Genomic DNA, 17,640 nt, shown 5'->3' with positions numbered 1-17,640 from the left:
AAAGTATCTGCCTCTTGCTATGTGTTTGTATAGTGTCTAACAACTGTGGCAACATGGGGCTGGAGCCTGGAGAACTGGTGACAGCAGGGCAGACAGCCTGGCTCGGAGGGGACAGGAAATAGAGAGGGCCAGAGGCAGAGAGCCAGTTGGCTTGGGGCTGGTGGCAGAGGACACCACCCATGGTCCAGAAAAGTCTCTGATTTGCCCTAGTGTTGCAGGACCAGGGAGGTCCAACCTGTAGAGGCTATCAGTATATGTCAGATCAGATCAAATCAAATCAGGACACTCATGCTACCAAAGTGGAATAATTAATCATGCAGCTGGAAAGTGTGGATGGATGGGAGTGTTTATTTCTGGTGGGAGAGAGATGAAGTTTCTTGGGCAGCATGATTGGGAAAAAAAATAGATAGTATTTCATAATGGCAAATATGACCATATGACAAATTTTATTTCATATTTACAAATCAGCAAAATTAGAAAGTTAGTATGAAAATCAATTAAAATTCAAGAATTTGTTGTATCCTTAATTGATAGAGCAGTATGATAGTATTGATATATATTGGAAAATCTGTCAATTTATGGTAAAGAGTGTTTTTCTCCTCGCTTTAGGTATGGACATTTCTCTGGCATAAATCGCAAAGTCCAGTTAACCTATCTCCCTCATGGCTGTCAGAAAACTTCTAGTGAAGAAGAAGGTATAGTATAACCAATACATACTCCCTTGTATGAGTATGTAGAACTTAAACAATTAACCTCCTAATTGTTAATACAGTATTAAATAAAACAAGGACTTGAACTATGGCTAAATATTCAGCAACATCTTCTTGTGATGAGTTACTGTGATTAGCAATTGCTAAGTGTCTAAGTCTAAGTTTTCCATATATCTCCTAGTACTCTTAATTCTTTTCATACAGAAAAAACCCTTAAACATACAATAATGCCAAGGTATTTAAAATTCAATACTTGTGAATTTCCTGACTGCTGATTAATTTTAGTGCTTACTTTCACTTCCTTTGTTTTCACTGTAATATAAGTCTCATTTGTTTTTAAAGTATCTAAACTATAGATGTCTTCAGAATTAAGTATTAGCTTTAACTGACCAAGTGGGGTATTTTGCTATTAGAATGGCAAGAGACTCAAATGTTGAAGTCCCTTTCTTGAAGCACACAAACCTCAATGTGTCAGTTCTGATATTTCTTTAAGATTAATTTAATAATTATCTAATATTCTTTAAATAAACATTTTCATTTGTTGATAATTATTTTAACTGATTTGTCTGCATATAATTAGATAACAGAAGAAATGAACCATCCCTGCTTCTAGTTCTGAAATGGGGAGGTGAACTGACCCCTGCAGGCAGGGTCCAGGCTGAGGAGCTAGGGAGAGCTTTTAGATGCATGTACCCAGGTGGACAAGGTAATCTTCTTGTGCTATATGATTTAAATTAGCCTTTTAAACATACATGATATCATTACATTTACAAGAGTCTCTGAAAAAAAATATTTGTTTGGTAGGAGATTATGCTGGATTTCCTGGATGTGGTTTACTTAGATTACATAGTACTTATCGACATGATCTGAAAATATATGCATCTGATGAAGGACGAGTTCAGATGACTGCAGCAGCTTTTGCAAAGGTACTATGTGAAGTTGTATTTTCAACAAGGAAATGTGAAAATCTTAAGAATCTTATGTGTGTTCTCTAGCAAGTTAAGGGAAATACAGGGTTTTATTGCAACCTATGGAACAAAAAGAAAAGTTTAATTTAAAAATAAATTATTTAGTGCTCATGAAAAGAGATTCAAATTCACTTCTCTTGCATTTGAAGCCTTCCAAGCATCAGAAGGCATTTAGCCTGTTAAGCTGCAGTACAAGCTTTTATTTATGTAGCCCCTGAAGTGTTCCTTAGTCCTTTCAGTAGACCACTTTTGAGGATGAAAAGGTATCTTAATCTCCATGCCTTTTAAATATTTGTTAATCTGAAAGTTCCAACAAACTATGACAAATTATAGGCATGATTTTAGGAACTGAACTGAGATAGTAAGTGCTCTAGTTGCATGGGACCTATGTAAAGAAGACAAATTACACACCGAATACTGGGTTGCTTTTATGCTTTGATAAAACCAGAGATGTAAAATTAATATAACCTGATTTAGTTTTTTTTTAATATAGGCTATTACAAGATTGTACAATATAAACTTATTTTCTACCGGAATATCCTTTAGTAAGATTGTTAGAGCAGAAATGTCTAAACCACATCTCACCACTTACTAATTATTTTATCTGACAAAAGAAATGCTCTTAATCATTATGCTGTTCAGTTGTGCATATAGTAATTTTGTTATGCTTTAAAAGTTGTAGGGTAATTTTGTAAAATTAAAAAGTCCTGTTCCGTATCCTTGAGCCCTGTGAACTTTTAGATATGATCTGTAAAAAAAAAAAAAAAATCTTAACAACCTCCATGCAGAATTAGAAACTTTTTTTAACCAAACTTTCACAGTTCTTTACCTATCTTTGTACCAGAAAGACTTCCCAGCCCAGAAGCTCAGTTCCTGCTTAAGTTTGCCACTCATTCTCTTTGTAGCAGAAGTTTTAGTGCTTATTCCTATTGCAAATAACAGTAATATATATTAGGTATCCTAAATATAGGGAGGAGAAAGAGAGAGAGAGAGCACATGCAGTAAGCTATACAATGATTTCATTGAGTGAGTTTTTGTAATCTCAACACTTAAGATAATGGCAAGTTACTTGAATAATATACTGTGGCATCTACATTAACATCTTAGCTTAAAATAGCTGCATTACTCCTTCTTTATGTTTGTTCATTTCTGAATAGCTGTATTCTTTTTCTCAGGGGTTACTGGCTTTAGAGGGAGAGCTGACTCCTATTCTTGTTCAAATGGTGAAAAGTGCTAATATGAATGGCTTATTGGACAGTGACAGTGATTCCTTAAGCAGCTGCCAGCATCGTGTTAAAGCAAGGCTCCATGAAATACTCCAGAGGGACAGAGAATTTACACCTGAAGACTATGAAAAGGTCAGTAGATATTAGAGAAATTATTTCCAACAGAAATGTATTAGTTTGCTACAATCCAGTGTTCACACAATTAGTCCAAAGGCCACTGAGGATTGGTAATGTCCAAAGTACCAATACAAGCATATCACATTTATAATTCTAGCAACTTTTCAGTTACACATATTGGCCAAAATATTCACAATAGGATCTTACTTGGGAGACACGATACGACACCAGAATAGTAAGGAAAAGCTCTGACAAAGAAATCCCTAAAATCTTTGTCATTGCTGGTTGTAAGACCTTACCTAAAGCCAGAGAAGGCCATTTTAAGTCTGTGCCCTACCTTTTTGTATGGTCTTAAAAAACTTAATGGTTGAGTCCCCTTTTCAAAGTTGTCATTTTCTTTCCTTCTTTTGCCATATTTCTCAACTTCAAGACTAATCATTTTTCTCTAGACAGACCACATATCTAGTTATTTGTTGAATCTGGTGCCTAGTTAACCATGTTTTCTTTATTTTGATTACCTTAACCCAAACCTGAAATAAAATAACACTGGGATTTCTAGGGTCATTACATATTTAATACAATCAATTCTCCTTTTTCATAATTTTAATTCTGTTTTGTTATATTTCATCCTATTGCTCAGGATAATATCTAAATTTCATTTTAATGCCTGAATTCACTCAAACTCATTGTAGGCCTATCTTTCTACAAGATTGTTGGCAGGATTAGTTTTCTGTGAAGCAAAATATACAAAATTTTGTCTGGGTTGTATTTGTCTAGGTTTTATTTAGGGCTGTCAATCTCAGTGAACTCTAGTAATTAATGCAAAAGTAGATTTAAAAATATAGTCATGATTAATCCGAGTTTTAATTGCACTTTTAAACAATAATTCAATAGCAATTTAAATTCATTTTAAACATTTTTAGGATATTTTTCTACATTTTCAAAAATACGTCTCCCCTACCTTCATGGCACTTAGATAACTGCTGTAGTAAGTAGGCAATTGCAAGGCAGTATGTGCTTGCTTCAGATTTTATTGCTACTTCTGGACCTGATCTCCACATATATGGGGTAAAGAACTGAATAGGGTGCTAGATTTCTTTCTGGAAAAAAAAAGGGGGGGGGAAGATCCTGCAGGTGCTCCTAAAATATGAAAATATTCTGATTGGACTGCTTTTTCTTATCCTGAACTCCTTTTTAAAAAAGTGAAGGTTAATCAACAAGTGTTCAGTCACTCTCCAATGCCTTATACAGCATTACTGGCTTACTTAATGGTGATCATGCTTGGCTCCTTAAGTTAAATGATTAGTTGAGGTCTGAATGATTGATTTGGTTCCTGCTAAGTTTTGTTCTATCCTGAAAGAAATAAAAACATGACAGGAGCAGCCATGTATTATTGGCTTTTTTAGAAAATCAGTTACTGTCAGAATCCTGGTTACCTTCTCTGTCCAATCAAATTTTGTTATATAAAATTCCTTTCATGATAGATTAGGATTCATTTAGCTTAGTCTATCTACCTTTCTGATTTCTCTTGAGAAATTGTTTTTTTTCAATATTAAAGAAGTTGTTAAAAACAAAATACAATAAATCTTTAAATCTTTTCACAAAGTTTTGAACTTCCTCAGAATTCTTACTTTTGAGAATACATAATTAACATAAGAGGAAAGCTTAATTCCATTCCTGACAATGCTGCGATATTCAATGCAGAATTGTTTGTCATCTAAGCCTTCGCTTTTGACACTTGGATTAAGCTTGCTGCTTTTGATTTATATTACAGTGTAGGGATGTAAAATGTCCATTATTTGGATAATCAGATAGTTGATGCAGGAGGGGGTGTTTCAGAGCAGCAGCACAGCATGGAGTCCAGGGTCAGCGGGGGAGTCCCCCGCTGACCCCAGGCTCTACGCAGCCCTGCTGCTTTTAAACACCTAGTGGAGCCTGATTTCAGGCTCCCTGTGGCATTTCAAAGCGGCAGCACTGCGTGGAGCTGGGATCTGGCCCCAAGCTCCAGGCGGCACTGCTGCTTTGAAGCGTCCCTTCCTGCATCCCTTGCTGCCTCTATCAGAAAGAGGCAGCTAGGGAGTGAGGGGAAGAGACTAGTCATTCACATCCCTGCTACAGTGTGTTAATTCTGACTTTAAGGCAGGAGTCTCAACATAGAGCATTTTCACAATATGGCCCAGAATTCCCAGGGGGGGAAGGAAAACGTGTTGATAGTCATCCCCAAGTCCTGCTCCTTCCTGCCATCCCTCTGACCTCTTGCCCCGCATTACTCCACTTGCCCCTGAGGGGCACGACCTTGTGGATTACTGCTGGCGGCCCCTGCATACATTGCAGCATGGGGAAGTACAGCAAAATGGAGAGTGTGTGCTTACTGAGTGCACTGTGCTTTCCTCTGGCTCCTGTTGCCATGTTGAGTGTAAGGGGGCTTGACCTCTGCCGCTGCCCCATGCCACTGCCCCAGGGACCACTGAGGTCCCGTCCCTCGGGAGAAGGAGTGCAATAAGAGGAGAGGGTGGGGTAGAGACAGGAAGTGGCAGGGCTTGGGGGCTGGATATGGAACCCCACTCCTCCACGGGACTCCCAGGCCAGATTGTAAAAATGTTCCAGCTATAGATGGCTCATGTGCTGTGAGTTTGAGACTCTTGCTTTAAGGGAGTTTAGAAAGTTGAGAATCGAAAGATGTGGGGAGAGGTTGTTTTGTTAGGATTTCCTAGCTCTAGATACAACTAGTTTGGTAAGGAATGTTTTTGTTTTATCTCATACTGCAGCTTACTCCATCTGGAAGCATCTCTCTGATAAAATCAATGAAGCTGATCAGAAATCCTGTGAGAACATGTGACAAGGTTTATTCCTTGATCCAGAGTTTGACTTCTCAAATCAGGCAGCGAATGGAAGATCCCAAGTCTGCAGGTAACTGAAATATTTTTAATTGTTTTATTTGATTTCTGTTTGAGACCCCTAATTAAATACACGGGTGGGGAACCTAATCTGCTGCTTGTAGACTGTATCCAGCCTGCTGCTTCATTTCATCCAGCTGCCCACAGCAAGTTTCCGCACCATAGGCCAGAAGTCCTGAGCCTGTCTTGCTACCACTTTGTGTAACAGCAATCAGAGAAGCTCTGTACATTACCCCGGCTTCCAGTGCCAGCTTTGTGGCTCCCATTGGCTGGGGGAGACAGCCAGTGGGACCTTAAGGAGCAGTGCATGCAGGCCTGGGCAATGCACAATATACAGAGTTGCTTTGGCACTCTGCTTGGGGCCAGACATTCTGGCCTCATCTGGGAGCAGTGCAGAGTCAGGACAAGCAGGGGGCCTGCCTTAGCTCCACTGTACCACCAGTCAGTAGCCTCCTGAAGTAAATGCCACCTGGCTAGGGCCTGCATGCTGGACCTCTTCCTGCAACCCAACCCCCCACTTCTACACTCCAAACCCCTGGGCGTTAGCCTTGATCCCCTCCTAAACTCCTAACTTGCAGCCCACCTCTCTGCCCCAGTCTGAAGCCTCTTCCTGCATCCTGAACCCCTCTGGTTCTGGCCTCGCCCTGGAGCCTAATGGAAGCCCCAACACTCCATATCCCTTCTTGAGGTATATTGCCCACAACTGATTTTTTTTCTCTCCTCCCACCTTCCTCCCCGTGGGCCACTGACCCCCTGACAGAAAAAAGATTTCCTACCCCTGAAAGGATGTGCAGAAGGGAGGTGCCCTTTCCTCATTAATTTCATTATTTCACAGATTTTTGCTAATGCTACTTTAGGAACTCCTGCATCTTATAGCTTTAGATAGTATTGAAATTACAGATGAATTCCAATTCAGCTGTCTCCCTTTGTAATTGGTTTTTGAAATTCTTTTGTAGAAGGATGGCTACTTTTAAATCCATTACTGAATGTCCAGAGAGGGTGAAATGTTCCCCTACAGGTTTATGTGTTACCATTCCTGATGTCTGATTTATGTCCATTCTGCCATGTATATTGGCCGAACCAAATTGTCTCTACGCCAAAGGATAAATGGATGTTCTACCATTTACTGCTCCTTTTCCCCATCCAAGTCTCTTGTTGGTAATTTGAGGCAACATCTCTGGTGCTCTTGCCAGTCTCCTGGATCCCAGTGTTACTGGCTTTAGCACTTAGGGTGTGTGCAGGAGTAGCTGGGAAACCAGTCACATATCCTCAGAAAAATATATTTTAATCTAATTTTTTTAAGAAGACCCCAAATAGTTCATAAAACTACACTATATATAAGTAATATGGTTTGAATATCTATGATTTAGTTCTATTTGAAGACCTAGTAATGCAATTTGAAGAAGGATTTGGGGTTACAGCAGACATGATAGTAGCAGTTCCATGTTAGTAGCAGTGAAAACTGAGAGTTCAAAAGGTACCCAAACATGTCATTGTTATCTCTGAGCTCTTCAGATAATGATTTTAAGTATCTTTGTAGTAGTATTCACAGTTCTGGCAACTTTGCCTTAATGCATTTGTTCTGTGGAGTGAACTAATGTTGTTTTATCTGTAAAATACTTTGTAAGACTATAACTTAAACTGATTGTCTGATTAATATTAAATAAGAATAAAATCTTGTATCTATTTAGATATTCAACTCTACCATAGTGAAACACTAGAGTTAATGCTGCGCAGGTGGGCCAAGCTGGAAAAAGACTTTAAAACAAAGAATGGAAGATATGACATCAGCAAAATCCCTGATATATATGACTGTATAAAATACGATGTCCAACATAATGGCTCCTTAAAATTAGAAAACACAATGGAATTATACAGACTATCGAAGGCATTAGCTGACATTGTAATCCCTCAGGTAAGCACTTCATGTTAATATGTCATAGAATAAAAATATGGGGAAGATGTTTGCCGTCTCCTGTTTCTGGAAAGTTCTGTATTTTGCAGTCACTAGAGGTTCCAACATGACCTTCGGTTTACTGAAGAGATTGAATGTCAATGGTAGAGTACACCATGACTGGCTACAAAATAAATTAGTTCATAGACCATCAAATCTGTTAATGTTTAGAGTGAGTTTGTAGAAGCTTACATTAATGTGACCGGATCTTAGTTTCCATTAGCTCAATGTGCTGAAACTAAGACCTCCATAATGACTATTCTTCATAAATTACGGAGGGCAGTATAACTGAAGTAATCGAAGATGTTCATATCTGAAGTTGGATATTTTTTGTCAGCCCTTTTGCTTACAAGACTCCTTCTCAGGCTGTTTGTAAGGGGCACAGTTAGATTTAGTTAAGTGAAATTAGGCAAAATGGTAAAGAATTTAGATCAAAATGAAGCTTTTTCTTTCTAAAATGCATTTTAGTTTTGTTTTAAATGTTATGCTATCCATTAAATACAGATACCAATTTCATTCTGTTATTTCTGACGAGAGAGACTAATCGGACAACAAAATAAAATGTTGTTAGTCATTCACATTGCTGAACAAAATAGTACAGCTTGGACCTCCCTCGTCTGGCACCCTTGCTTGCAACTGTTGGTGGTCAAATGAAAAAGTAAAATGTCTCCTCATTTCAGTTAGGACACACAAGAACAGTGTTTCAAAAATCTGATTCATCCTAGTATGATAGAGCTTGGTACTTTGCTGTTGCTGCCCAGGGAAACATGCTTTCCATTCATACATTTCCAGTGGACTTTCTTTGTCCACATTCAGAAACTTAAAATCCATTGGTTTTCAGCCACAAGGATGGCAGATAGCTAGCTACTTTTTCGTTTGAGAATTGAATTCAAAATTCACTTCAGTGTTCTGTATAGCTTGGTTTCAAAAAGTTAATTTTTTTCTGTCCAGGAATATGGTATTTCCAAGGCTGAGAAACTAGAGATTGCCAAAGGTTATTGTACTCCTCTAGTTAGAAAAATTCGTTCTGATCTTCAGAGGACTCAGGATGACGACACTGTAAACAAGCTTCACCCTCTGTAAGTTCTGAATATAATACATGTTCTGCAAATTCTCATCAATACTTAAATGTTTCTACAACTGAGATAGATAATCCCTCAAACCATCAGTAAAGCTTTGCTTACTTAAAATTATTTATAGTAACATTATTCTAATATGGGTGTGTTTTAATGTCTTAAAGATTGTCTTAAGGCTTTGCTTGTACTTACCTGGAGATTGATTGATTTTTCTGGGGTTCGATTTATCAGTCTTGTAAAGGACCTGCTAAATTGTCTGCTGATGGCACCCTCACTGACCCCAGTACTCCACAGGATTGCAGTGTAGACTTGACCTTAGTTTTGTTTTCTCCTATATTTTTGTTTTTAGCTACTCCAGAGGTGTTATGTCTCCTGAACGTCATGTTCGCACTCGGTTATATTTCACAAGTGAGAGTCATGTCCACTCCTTATTATCTACTCTTCGTTTTGGTGCCTTATGTGATGTAAGTTGAGCATTTTCATGTTAGAGCTAAGACTGTGGCTACTATTTTCTGAAGAACCTTTGTATCAAATTCCACTAACATGACATGGGAATTAAGTGTCTCACGCTCTTAGGTTATGATTTTCCAGGTAGCCTATTTTATTAAATATATTGATTTCCAATATGGTTAATGTTAGGCACCCAAGACATATTGCCAATCTATGCCATAAAGATTGTTTTTTGTTAGCAGAAAACAAGATGGAAAGTAATTACTTTGTTTCTTGATGGAAGTTAGTAAACATTAGTATATTTGCTAACATTTGAGCTCTAAATTCCTTGTGCTCAGAAAAGACCAAACATTATCCATATACATATATTCAGATCTGAGATCAGGCTGTAATGCAAAATACTTTTTAAGAATTTTGTGCTTTCTTGTAAGTAGATTGAAACTAGAGATGTTAAAATGCATTTACTCTGATAAACATTTAAAACTTTCAGCAGTTATGTGTTGGGGTGAGGCAGCTCCCCAGGAGCTGGTGCATGTGAGGAGCTGGCTTTTAAGCTAAGTGAGCTGCTGAACCTGTGGGTATATTAATGCAACACCAACAGTAGGAACCAAATGTGGGACCTCTGGAGGTTAGTGCATGAACTTCTACAGCTTGAACTATAAAGCCAACCAGCTAGTTCTCAGCTAAGCCTGTAGAGCAAACTCATTCTTTTGTAAGTGGTCTCAGTTCTTCCAGTACATGGGACAGTGAACCACACCTATTGTACCAAAGACTGGCAAACCTCATGGGTACTAGGGAACTGAGATCATCACAGTGCCAGGCCAGCCTCTCACTGCCAATTATATTGGTACAGAAACTATACTCCGCAGGCTCTCTCTTAGGCCAGTCTTTGCTATCAGTAACACAGGAAGTCAAATACCCTATGGACTTTATAGTCTCTTCAGAGACAGTCTTCCCTATAAATGGGTGATAGACATTTGTCAGCGTCAAGACCCATTTGGTCACTACTCCTGGTATTGTATGGGGAACCATGCTCCACCTCATCTTTGCAGAAGATAGACCTCAAATGTCACCTTCTTGGAAGACATACAGATGGCCTTCCTGGGATCTGTGAATATTCTATCACCAGAAGTTCATGATGAGGTCTTCATGCCACTGGAAGGAACAGCGAAGGACCCATTCTCCTCCACCTCATGTGACAGAGTCAGGCCAGATAGCTACAGGAGAGTGGTAAAAGGCGAGTATATTAGCCCCAGATTAAATAGGTCTCTCTTTCCAAAATAAGCTAAAAGGACTAATTCAGAACAGTCAGAAACTTGCCAGAATCAATTAGAGTAGACAGGCCAATTAAGACACCTGAATTCAATCAGGAACTTTCCAGAACCAATTAAGACAGGCTAACTGGGACACTTTCAGCCAACTAAGAAACAGCTGATATCGGTTAAAAAGATGCCCCTTCCATTAGCTCATTGCGTGCAAGGACCTAGGGTAAGAAGATGCTGTGGAACGTCTTTAAAGTACAAATATCATCAGGTACCAGCAAGAAGAGCCTATGGTGGGAAAGTGGCCCAGAGAATCATAGTAGCCATGCAGCTGATACTGAGGACATAATAGATGGCTGCTATCACAAGGTCCCTGGGCTGGAAGCTGGAATTAGAGGATGAGCCTGGCTCCCTCCCTCTCCCCCCACCATTTCCTAACTCCCTATTTGCCACGAGAGAGTTGAACTGGACAATGGGACACACCATAGGAAAAGGACTAATTAGGAAAATGGTCAGTCCCATCCCTGAACCACTTGGAGGGGCAACGCAGAGTATGGGATTTGGTCTCTTTTCTTTTCCCCATGCTGGCCAAATATGAGGGTGGCTCAATAAATGGCAAGACCCTTACAAGACCTGATGACGCTAGTTCCTAATGTGCTTCAGATTCCCTTAGAGCAGTGGTTCTTAATGCAAGCAAGTTTCAGGGGTCTATTAAGCAGGATCATCACTAGACTTGCTGGAGACCAGGCCATAAAGGCAAAGCCAGAGCCTTGCTCTGGTGGGGCTGAAGCCCAAGCAGCTTAGCTTCATGAGACCCTTTTGGCATGGGGCCATGGGCAGTTACCCTGGTTGCTACTCCCATTCTGGTTTAATATTTAGAAATACCTTTTCACATGTCTAAACAATTGGTTGATAAGACAGATCCTATTGGGATGTGCTGGAAGTTAGTAAAGATCACATGTTGTCTGTTTTTTATCAGAGAATCATAGAATAGTAAGACTGGAAGGGACCTCAGGAGGTCATCAAGTCCAATCCCCTGCCCTAATGGCAAGGCCCAGCACTGTCTAGATAGACCATCTCTGATAGACATTTATCTAACCTACTCTTAAATATCTCCAGAGATGGAGATTCCACAACCTCCCTGGGCAATTTATTCCAGTGTTTAACCGCCCTGTCAGTTAGGAACTTTTTCCTAATGTCCAACCTAAACCTCCCTTGCTGCAGTTTAAGCCCATTGCTTCCTGTTCTATCCTGAGAGGCCAAAAAGAACAAGTTTTCTCCCCCCTCCTTGTGACACCCTTTTAGATACCTGAAAACTATTATCATGTCCCCTCTCAATCTTCTCTTTTCCAAGCTAAACAAGCGCAGTTCTTTCAGTCTTCATTCATAGGTCATGTTCACTAGACCTTTAATAATTCTTGTTGCTCTTCTCTGGACCTTATCCAATTTCTCCACATCTTTCTAGAAATGTGGTGCCCAGAACTGGACACAGTACTCCAACTGAGGCCTAATCAGCGCAGAGTAGAGCAGAAGAATGACTTCTCATGTCTTGCTCACGACACACCTGTTAATGCATCCTAGAATTATGTTTGCTTTTTTTGCAACTGTTGACTCATATTCTACTTGTGGTCCACTATAACCCCTAGATTCCTTTCTGCCGTACTCCTTCCTAGACAGTCGCTTCCCATTCTGTATGTGTGAAACTGATTGTTCCTTCCTAAATGGAACACTTTGCATTTGTCCTTATTAAACTTCATCCTATTTACCTCAGACCATTTCTCCAATTTGTCTAGATCATTTTGAATGGTAACCCTATCCTCCAAAGCAGTTGTAACCCCTCCCAGCTTGGTATCATCTGCAAACCTAATAAGCGTAATCTCTTTGCCACTATCTAAATCATTGATGAAGATATTGAACAGAACCGGTCCCAAAACAGACCCCTGTGGAACTCCACTTGTTATGCCTTTCCAGCAGGATTGTGAACTGTTAATAATTACTCTTTGAGAACAGTTATCCAGCCACTTATGCACCCACCTTATAGTAGCCGCATCTAAGTTGTATTTGCCTAGTCTATTGATAAGAATATCATGCGAGACCAAATCAAATGCTTTACTAAAGTCTAGGTATACCACATCCACCGCTTCTCCCTTATCCACAAGACTCATTATCCTATCAAAGAAAGCTATCAGATTGATCTGACATAATTTGTTCTTTACAAATCCATGCTGGCTGTACCCTATCACCTTATTATCTTCCAGGTGTTTGCAGATGATTTCCTTAATTACTTGCTCCATTATCTTCCCTGGCACAGAAGTTAAACTGACTGGTTTGTAGTTTCCTGGGTTGTTGTTCTTTCCCTTTTTATAGATGGGCACTATATTTGCCCCTTTCCAGTCTTCTGGAATCTCTCCTGTCTTCCATGATTTTCCAAAGATGATAGCCAAAGGCTCAGATATCTCCACTCTCAGCTCCTTGAGTATTCTAGGATGCATTTCATCAGGTCCTGGTGACTTGCAGATATCTAACTTTTCTAAGTTATTTTTAACTTGTTCTTTTTTTATTTTATCTTTTAAACCTACCCCCTTTCTACTAGCATTCACTATGTTAGGCATTCCTTCATCAGACTTCTCGGTAAAGCCCGAAACAAAGAAGTCATTAAGCATCTCTGCCATTTCCAAGTTTAAAACCTATACCTTCAAATGAATGTCAGAAAGTCTGTTTAGACCTCCTACTCCTACATTCTAGGTTTTCCAGGTGCTTCCCTGGATTCATTGACAGCATAGCACATCTAGCAACCAGCAAATTTCTCGCACTAGCAAACATTATCTCCAGATTCAGGGCAGCCCTCAGTAAGAGATTGCCTTCAACTGCTGGGATACATATCCACGTATTTCTGTGTATTGCATCATTCCTAAGGCTCCACGGTCTACATGGATGAGCTGGAAGGACCTGAACAAGACCTGCATAGGTGTTCTATTAATTCAGATTCCTACTACCATGATGATAACATCAGACACTTTGCTTTTGGGTTGGGGAGTACATATGCGTTCTCATAAGATACAGGGCAAATAATTGCCACAAGAACAACTTTTCCACCTAAACCTTTTGGAATTGGGAGCAGTCCAAAATGCTTGTCTATGCTTTCTACCTCTGATCTCAAGTCAATAAAGGTAATGACAGACAACATGACATGAGTGTATTATATTAGCTGTAGGAGAGGAGAACATTCACCAGCACTCCGTGCCACAGCAATAAAACTCTAGAATTGGTGCATAACCAGCCACATAATACCTCAGTCTATCATGGTGTTTTGAATACTTAGGTAGTAAGAAGCTGTCTCAGAAGGCCTTTTTCTAAATTATGAATAGGAACTGATCTGGGGAGTCCTTCACATGATACTCCCAGCTTGCTGGTTCTTGTAGGTGGTTCTGTTTGCTGCAGCTGCCAACAAAATACATCACTCATTGCTCAGGGGGCCGGTGGGGCGGAATGTTTCAATCCTCTGTCCCTAGCAGACCCGTTTCTCAATTCATGGATGAAAGGACTTTTTTTTTAAATATATATCACCTGTTATGAAGCTTCTCAACAACATCAAACAAAACTGGGCCAGTGTCATACTAGTTACACCAATGTGGCCAAGAAAAGTTTGGTAACCTTATTGCATCAGACTTGCCTTTCACTGTTCAGGGAAGCTTTCAATCAGTCATTTACTTCTTGATTCAAGATACAGATCAAACTTCACTTCAGTTTGGTGCTAAGTGTGGTTCCTCAATGGTTCTTGGGAATAAAGAGAAAGTGTGTCTCACAGATTTTTTTTTTTAATAGTAGAAAATATCTCAAGAAATACTTGCCTCCAGAAATTGAAACAATATCATCTTTGGTGTAACTGTCAAGATTTTGCCAACTTGCTCTCCTCTTCCTAGAATACTGAGTTACCTGTTGTGTCTTTCTATACATTCTCTTAATATTCATTTAACAGCATAAAAGTCTTTCACATGCTGCTGTGGCCTGGGGGTTGAGGGATTCTCTCTTTATTCACCCAACTGTAGCAAGATTCCTGTAAGGTTTGTCAAATATCTCCCTGCAAATTTGAGATCCTATTTCTAGCTGGGACAGAACCTGTACTCAATGGCTTTATGAAGCATCTGTTTGAACTACTAGCTAGATTTTTATTTATCTTTGAAGCCTTTTCGTGATCATTTTTGTCTGAAGGGTAGGAGAAAATTGTTTTATAATATTTTCCAAAGGGAATTCCTGTTATGGTCCTATCTAAGATTTTTACCTTAACTGTTCTTGAACTCCCCAGTCACCAGAGCTTTAATCTTCTGGTTTTTTCCCAAAACCTAATTGGACTAGTAAAGAAGCTATATTCCATACTCTGAATGTTAGAAATGCATTAGACTTCGACCTAGACAGGACCAAACCATTTAGAAAATCTTCTAGACTACTTGTAACCATTGTAGACAGAAATGAAGGGTTGGTAATTTTGAAACCGGTTGTCTGTGAATCTCCAATTGTCTTAAGATTTGATACAACAGGTAGTGATAACACGTTCTACAAGAGCATTATCTACTTCCTTACTCTGTATTGGTATGTCTACACTACCACCCTAGTTCGAACTAGGGTGGTTAATGTAGTCAACAGGAGTTGCAAATGAAGCCCGGGATTTGAATTTCCCGGGCTTCATTTGCATGTTGCCGGGCGCTGCCATTTTTAAATGTCCACTAGTACGGACTCCATGCCCGCAGCTACACTCGGCACAAACTAGGTAGTTCGGATTAGGCTTCCTATTCCGAACTATCTGTACACCTCGTTCCACAAGGAGTAACGGTAGTTCGGAATAGGAAGCCTAATCCGAACTACCTAGTTCGTGCCGCGTGTAGCCGCGGGTGTGGAGTCCGAACTAGCGGACATTTAAAAATGGCGGCGCCCGGCAACATGCAAATGAAGCCCGGGAAATTCAAATTCCGGGCTTCATTTGCAACTCCGGTTGACTACATTAACCACCCTAGTTCGAACTAGGGTGGTAGTGTAGACATACCCTATCTCTGTAGAGCAAAAACTTGGTCTTCCGTTCATACCCTTTCTAATCATTATGCCCTGGTACCTGCAAGAAGATCCAGTGCAGTTCTCTTCTGTATTGGACTCTGCTTCAAACCTTCTCCCTCTTTAAGGGATTACTGCTTAGGAGTCACTTGAAGTGGAGCACCCAAAAGGGCACTGCTTGAAGAAAGAAAGGGTGCCATCCTTCCCCTTTTCTCCAGAGTTAGTTACTCTTAGGGAATTTTCAGGTGAACAAGGACTGAGTATGGTTTGGCTGCACAGCCTCACATCGCCTCAGTGTGGGTCATGAGGATGTGTGGGATACATGCTTCGGCCAAATGGGTACTGCTGTAAGAAATCTTTGGTTAAAGGTGCAGGCACACCTGAAAAGGAGCATCCACAAATTCCTGTGCCAGGTAAGTAACCCCTCCTTCTATTGGCTGTGCTTGAGCCTTTGTACAATAAGGATGCACAGATCAGCATGATTCTTCAGCTTTGCCCAGTGGTGCAGAGCAGAAGGGATCTTAGTTTCTAGTGGAGTTTGTACTACTTATTAGACGTTTATCATGGGCACAGTGAGATTACGTCTACGCTGCAACGCTATTTCAGGATACCGGAGTATCCCGAAATAGCTATCCCATGTGTTCACAGCAAGCCCGTTATTTAGTGTTTGCTATTTCTATGTCCCTGTAAACCTAATTCTGTGAGGAGTAAGGGACGTTTTGGAATAGCGCTTTATTTAAAAATTTGGCGCTGTGTAGACACCGCCAAATGATGAAATAAGCTATTTCTAAGTAGCATCAAAATAAGATCTGCTATTTACAAATCTTATTTTGAGTTACAGTGCTGTGTAGACACAGCCTAAATGAGTTTAATTGACTATTTTTACAGTTAATGGCATTCTTGTGGAAGGGTACATTTCTCTGGCTCATGGGAAATTCTCTAGTCATTTCCACAGCCATAAAATAGCAGTTGCAAGATTCTAAATGTGGCCTGGACTTCAAGGACTAGACTTTGGTTTATTGCTCTAGAAAGTTTAATTTTCATTAATTTAGAGATGCTACATGAATGTAAAATTTTATTTTTTTTAAAATGACTTAAATAGTCATAAGATCGCCTTTTCTCTTTAATCACTTCAATTTTATTTTAAAAAGTTCTTTTTATTTAAAATATATTTCAAAATGTTTCCATTTCTTTAAGGAATCAAAAGATGAACAGTGGAAACGAGCTATGGATTATCTCAATATTGTCAGTGAACTCAATTACATGACCCAGATTGTTATCATGCTCTATGAAGATCCAAACAAGGTAAGCAAGCAAAATTGTAAAAATATACACAAATATGATTTGTTCAAACCCTGTTTTAAAGAGTAGATATTTACTGTCTTTAGGAACTTTCTTCAGAGGAACGTTTTCACGTGGAGCTCCACTTCAGTCCAGGAGCTAAAGGCTGTGAAGAGGATAAAAACTTACCAGCTGGTTTTGGATATAGGCCTGCATCCCGAGAGGTAATACTTCTGATATACTTTAGAACAAAAGTTTTAGGATTCTCGGTTCATAAATATGTTTCAATAATTTTTGTGTTAATTATTTGAGAACTAAAAAAATCAGTCTCTGTTTTGAAATAATTGTACTGTATGCATATAAAATAAACTAGATATTACAGATAATTATATATCACAGTTCTGACCATCTAATTTCAAAGAGATATGTTACTTGAAAAAAAAAGTATACTCCCCTCATTTGTTCTTTTACTTCCTTCATAATTGCAACCTTTTATGACTACCTAATTTGTTGGACTCACCTTGTGTAATATTCATATGGAAGAGAAGAGGCTTAATCAGATAGTCCTGTTTCTCTAGTGTTCTGAAAAATGCACAAGATGACAATTCAAAAATTAGATTAATTGGAATTTTGGGGAATATTGGCTAGAGAGA

The 17,640-nt window shown here is 39.4% G+C and overlaps 1 protein-coding gene across 15 annotated transcripts in view; it reads left to right on the top strand.

The window, feature by feature from the left end:
• Positions 1-17,640, top strand: part of PPIP5K2 (diphosphoinositol pentakisphosphate kinase 2) — an 87,182-nt gene that overhangs the window by 38,094 nt on the left and 31,448 nt on the right. For all 15 annotated transcript variants that reach the window (XM_075932058.1, XM_075932056.1, XM_025181268.2 and 12 more), the window contains exons 14-23: positions 610-695; positions 1,291-1,416; positions 1,515-1,636; positions 2,854-3,036; positions 5,790-5,931; positions 7,610-7,833; positions 8,824-8,951; positions 9,298-9,412; positions 16,904-17,011; positions 17,095-17,211. In XM_075932058.1, coding sequence (XP_075788173.1) covers positions 610-695; positions 1,291-1,416; positions 1,515-1,636; positions 2,854-3,036; positions 5,790-5,931; positions 7,610-7,833; positions 8,824-8,951; positions 9,298-9,412; positions 16,904-17,011; positions 17,095-17,211 — 1,351 coding nt within the window. The remainder of the gene's footprint in view (positions 1-609; positions 696-1,290; positions 1,417-1,514; positions 1,637-2,853; positions 3,037-5,789; positions 5,932-7,609; positions 7,834-8,823; positions 8,952-9,297; positions 9,413-16,903; positions 17,012-17,094; positions 17,212-17,640) is intronic.

This window comes from Pelodiscus sinensis, chromosome 6 (assembly GCF_049634645.1).
Source record: "Pelodiscus sinensis isolate JC-2024 chromosome 6, ASM4963464v1, whole genome shotgun sequence".
Lineage (NCBI taxonomy): Eukaryota > Metazoa > Chordata > Testudines > Trionychidae > Pelodiscus > Pelodiscus sinensis.
The sequence above is the reverse complement of the archived record's forward strand: the minus strand, read 5'-3'. Positions and strand labels throughout refer to the sequence as shown.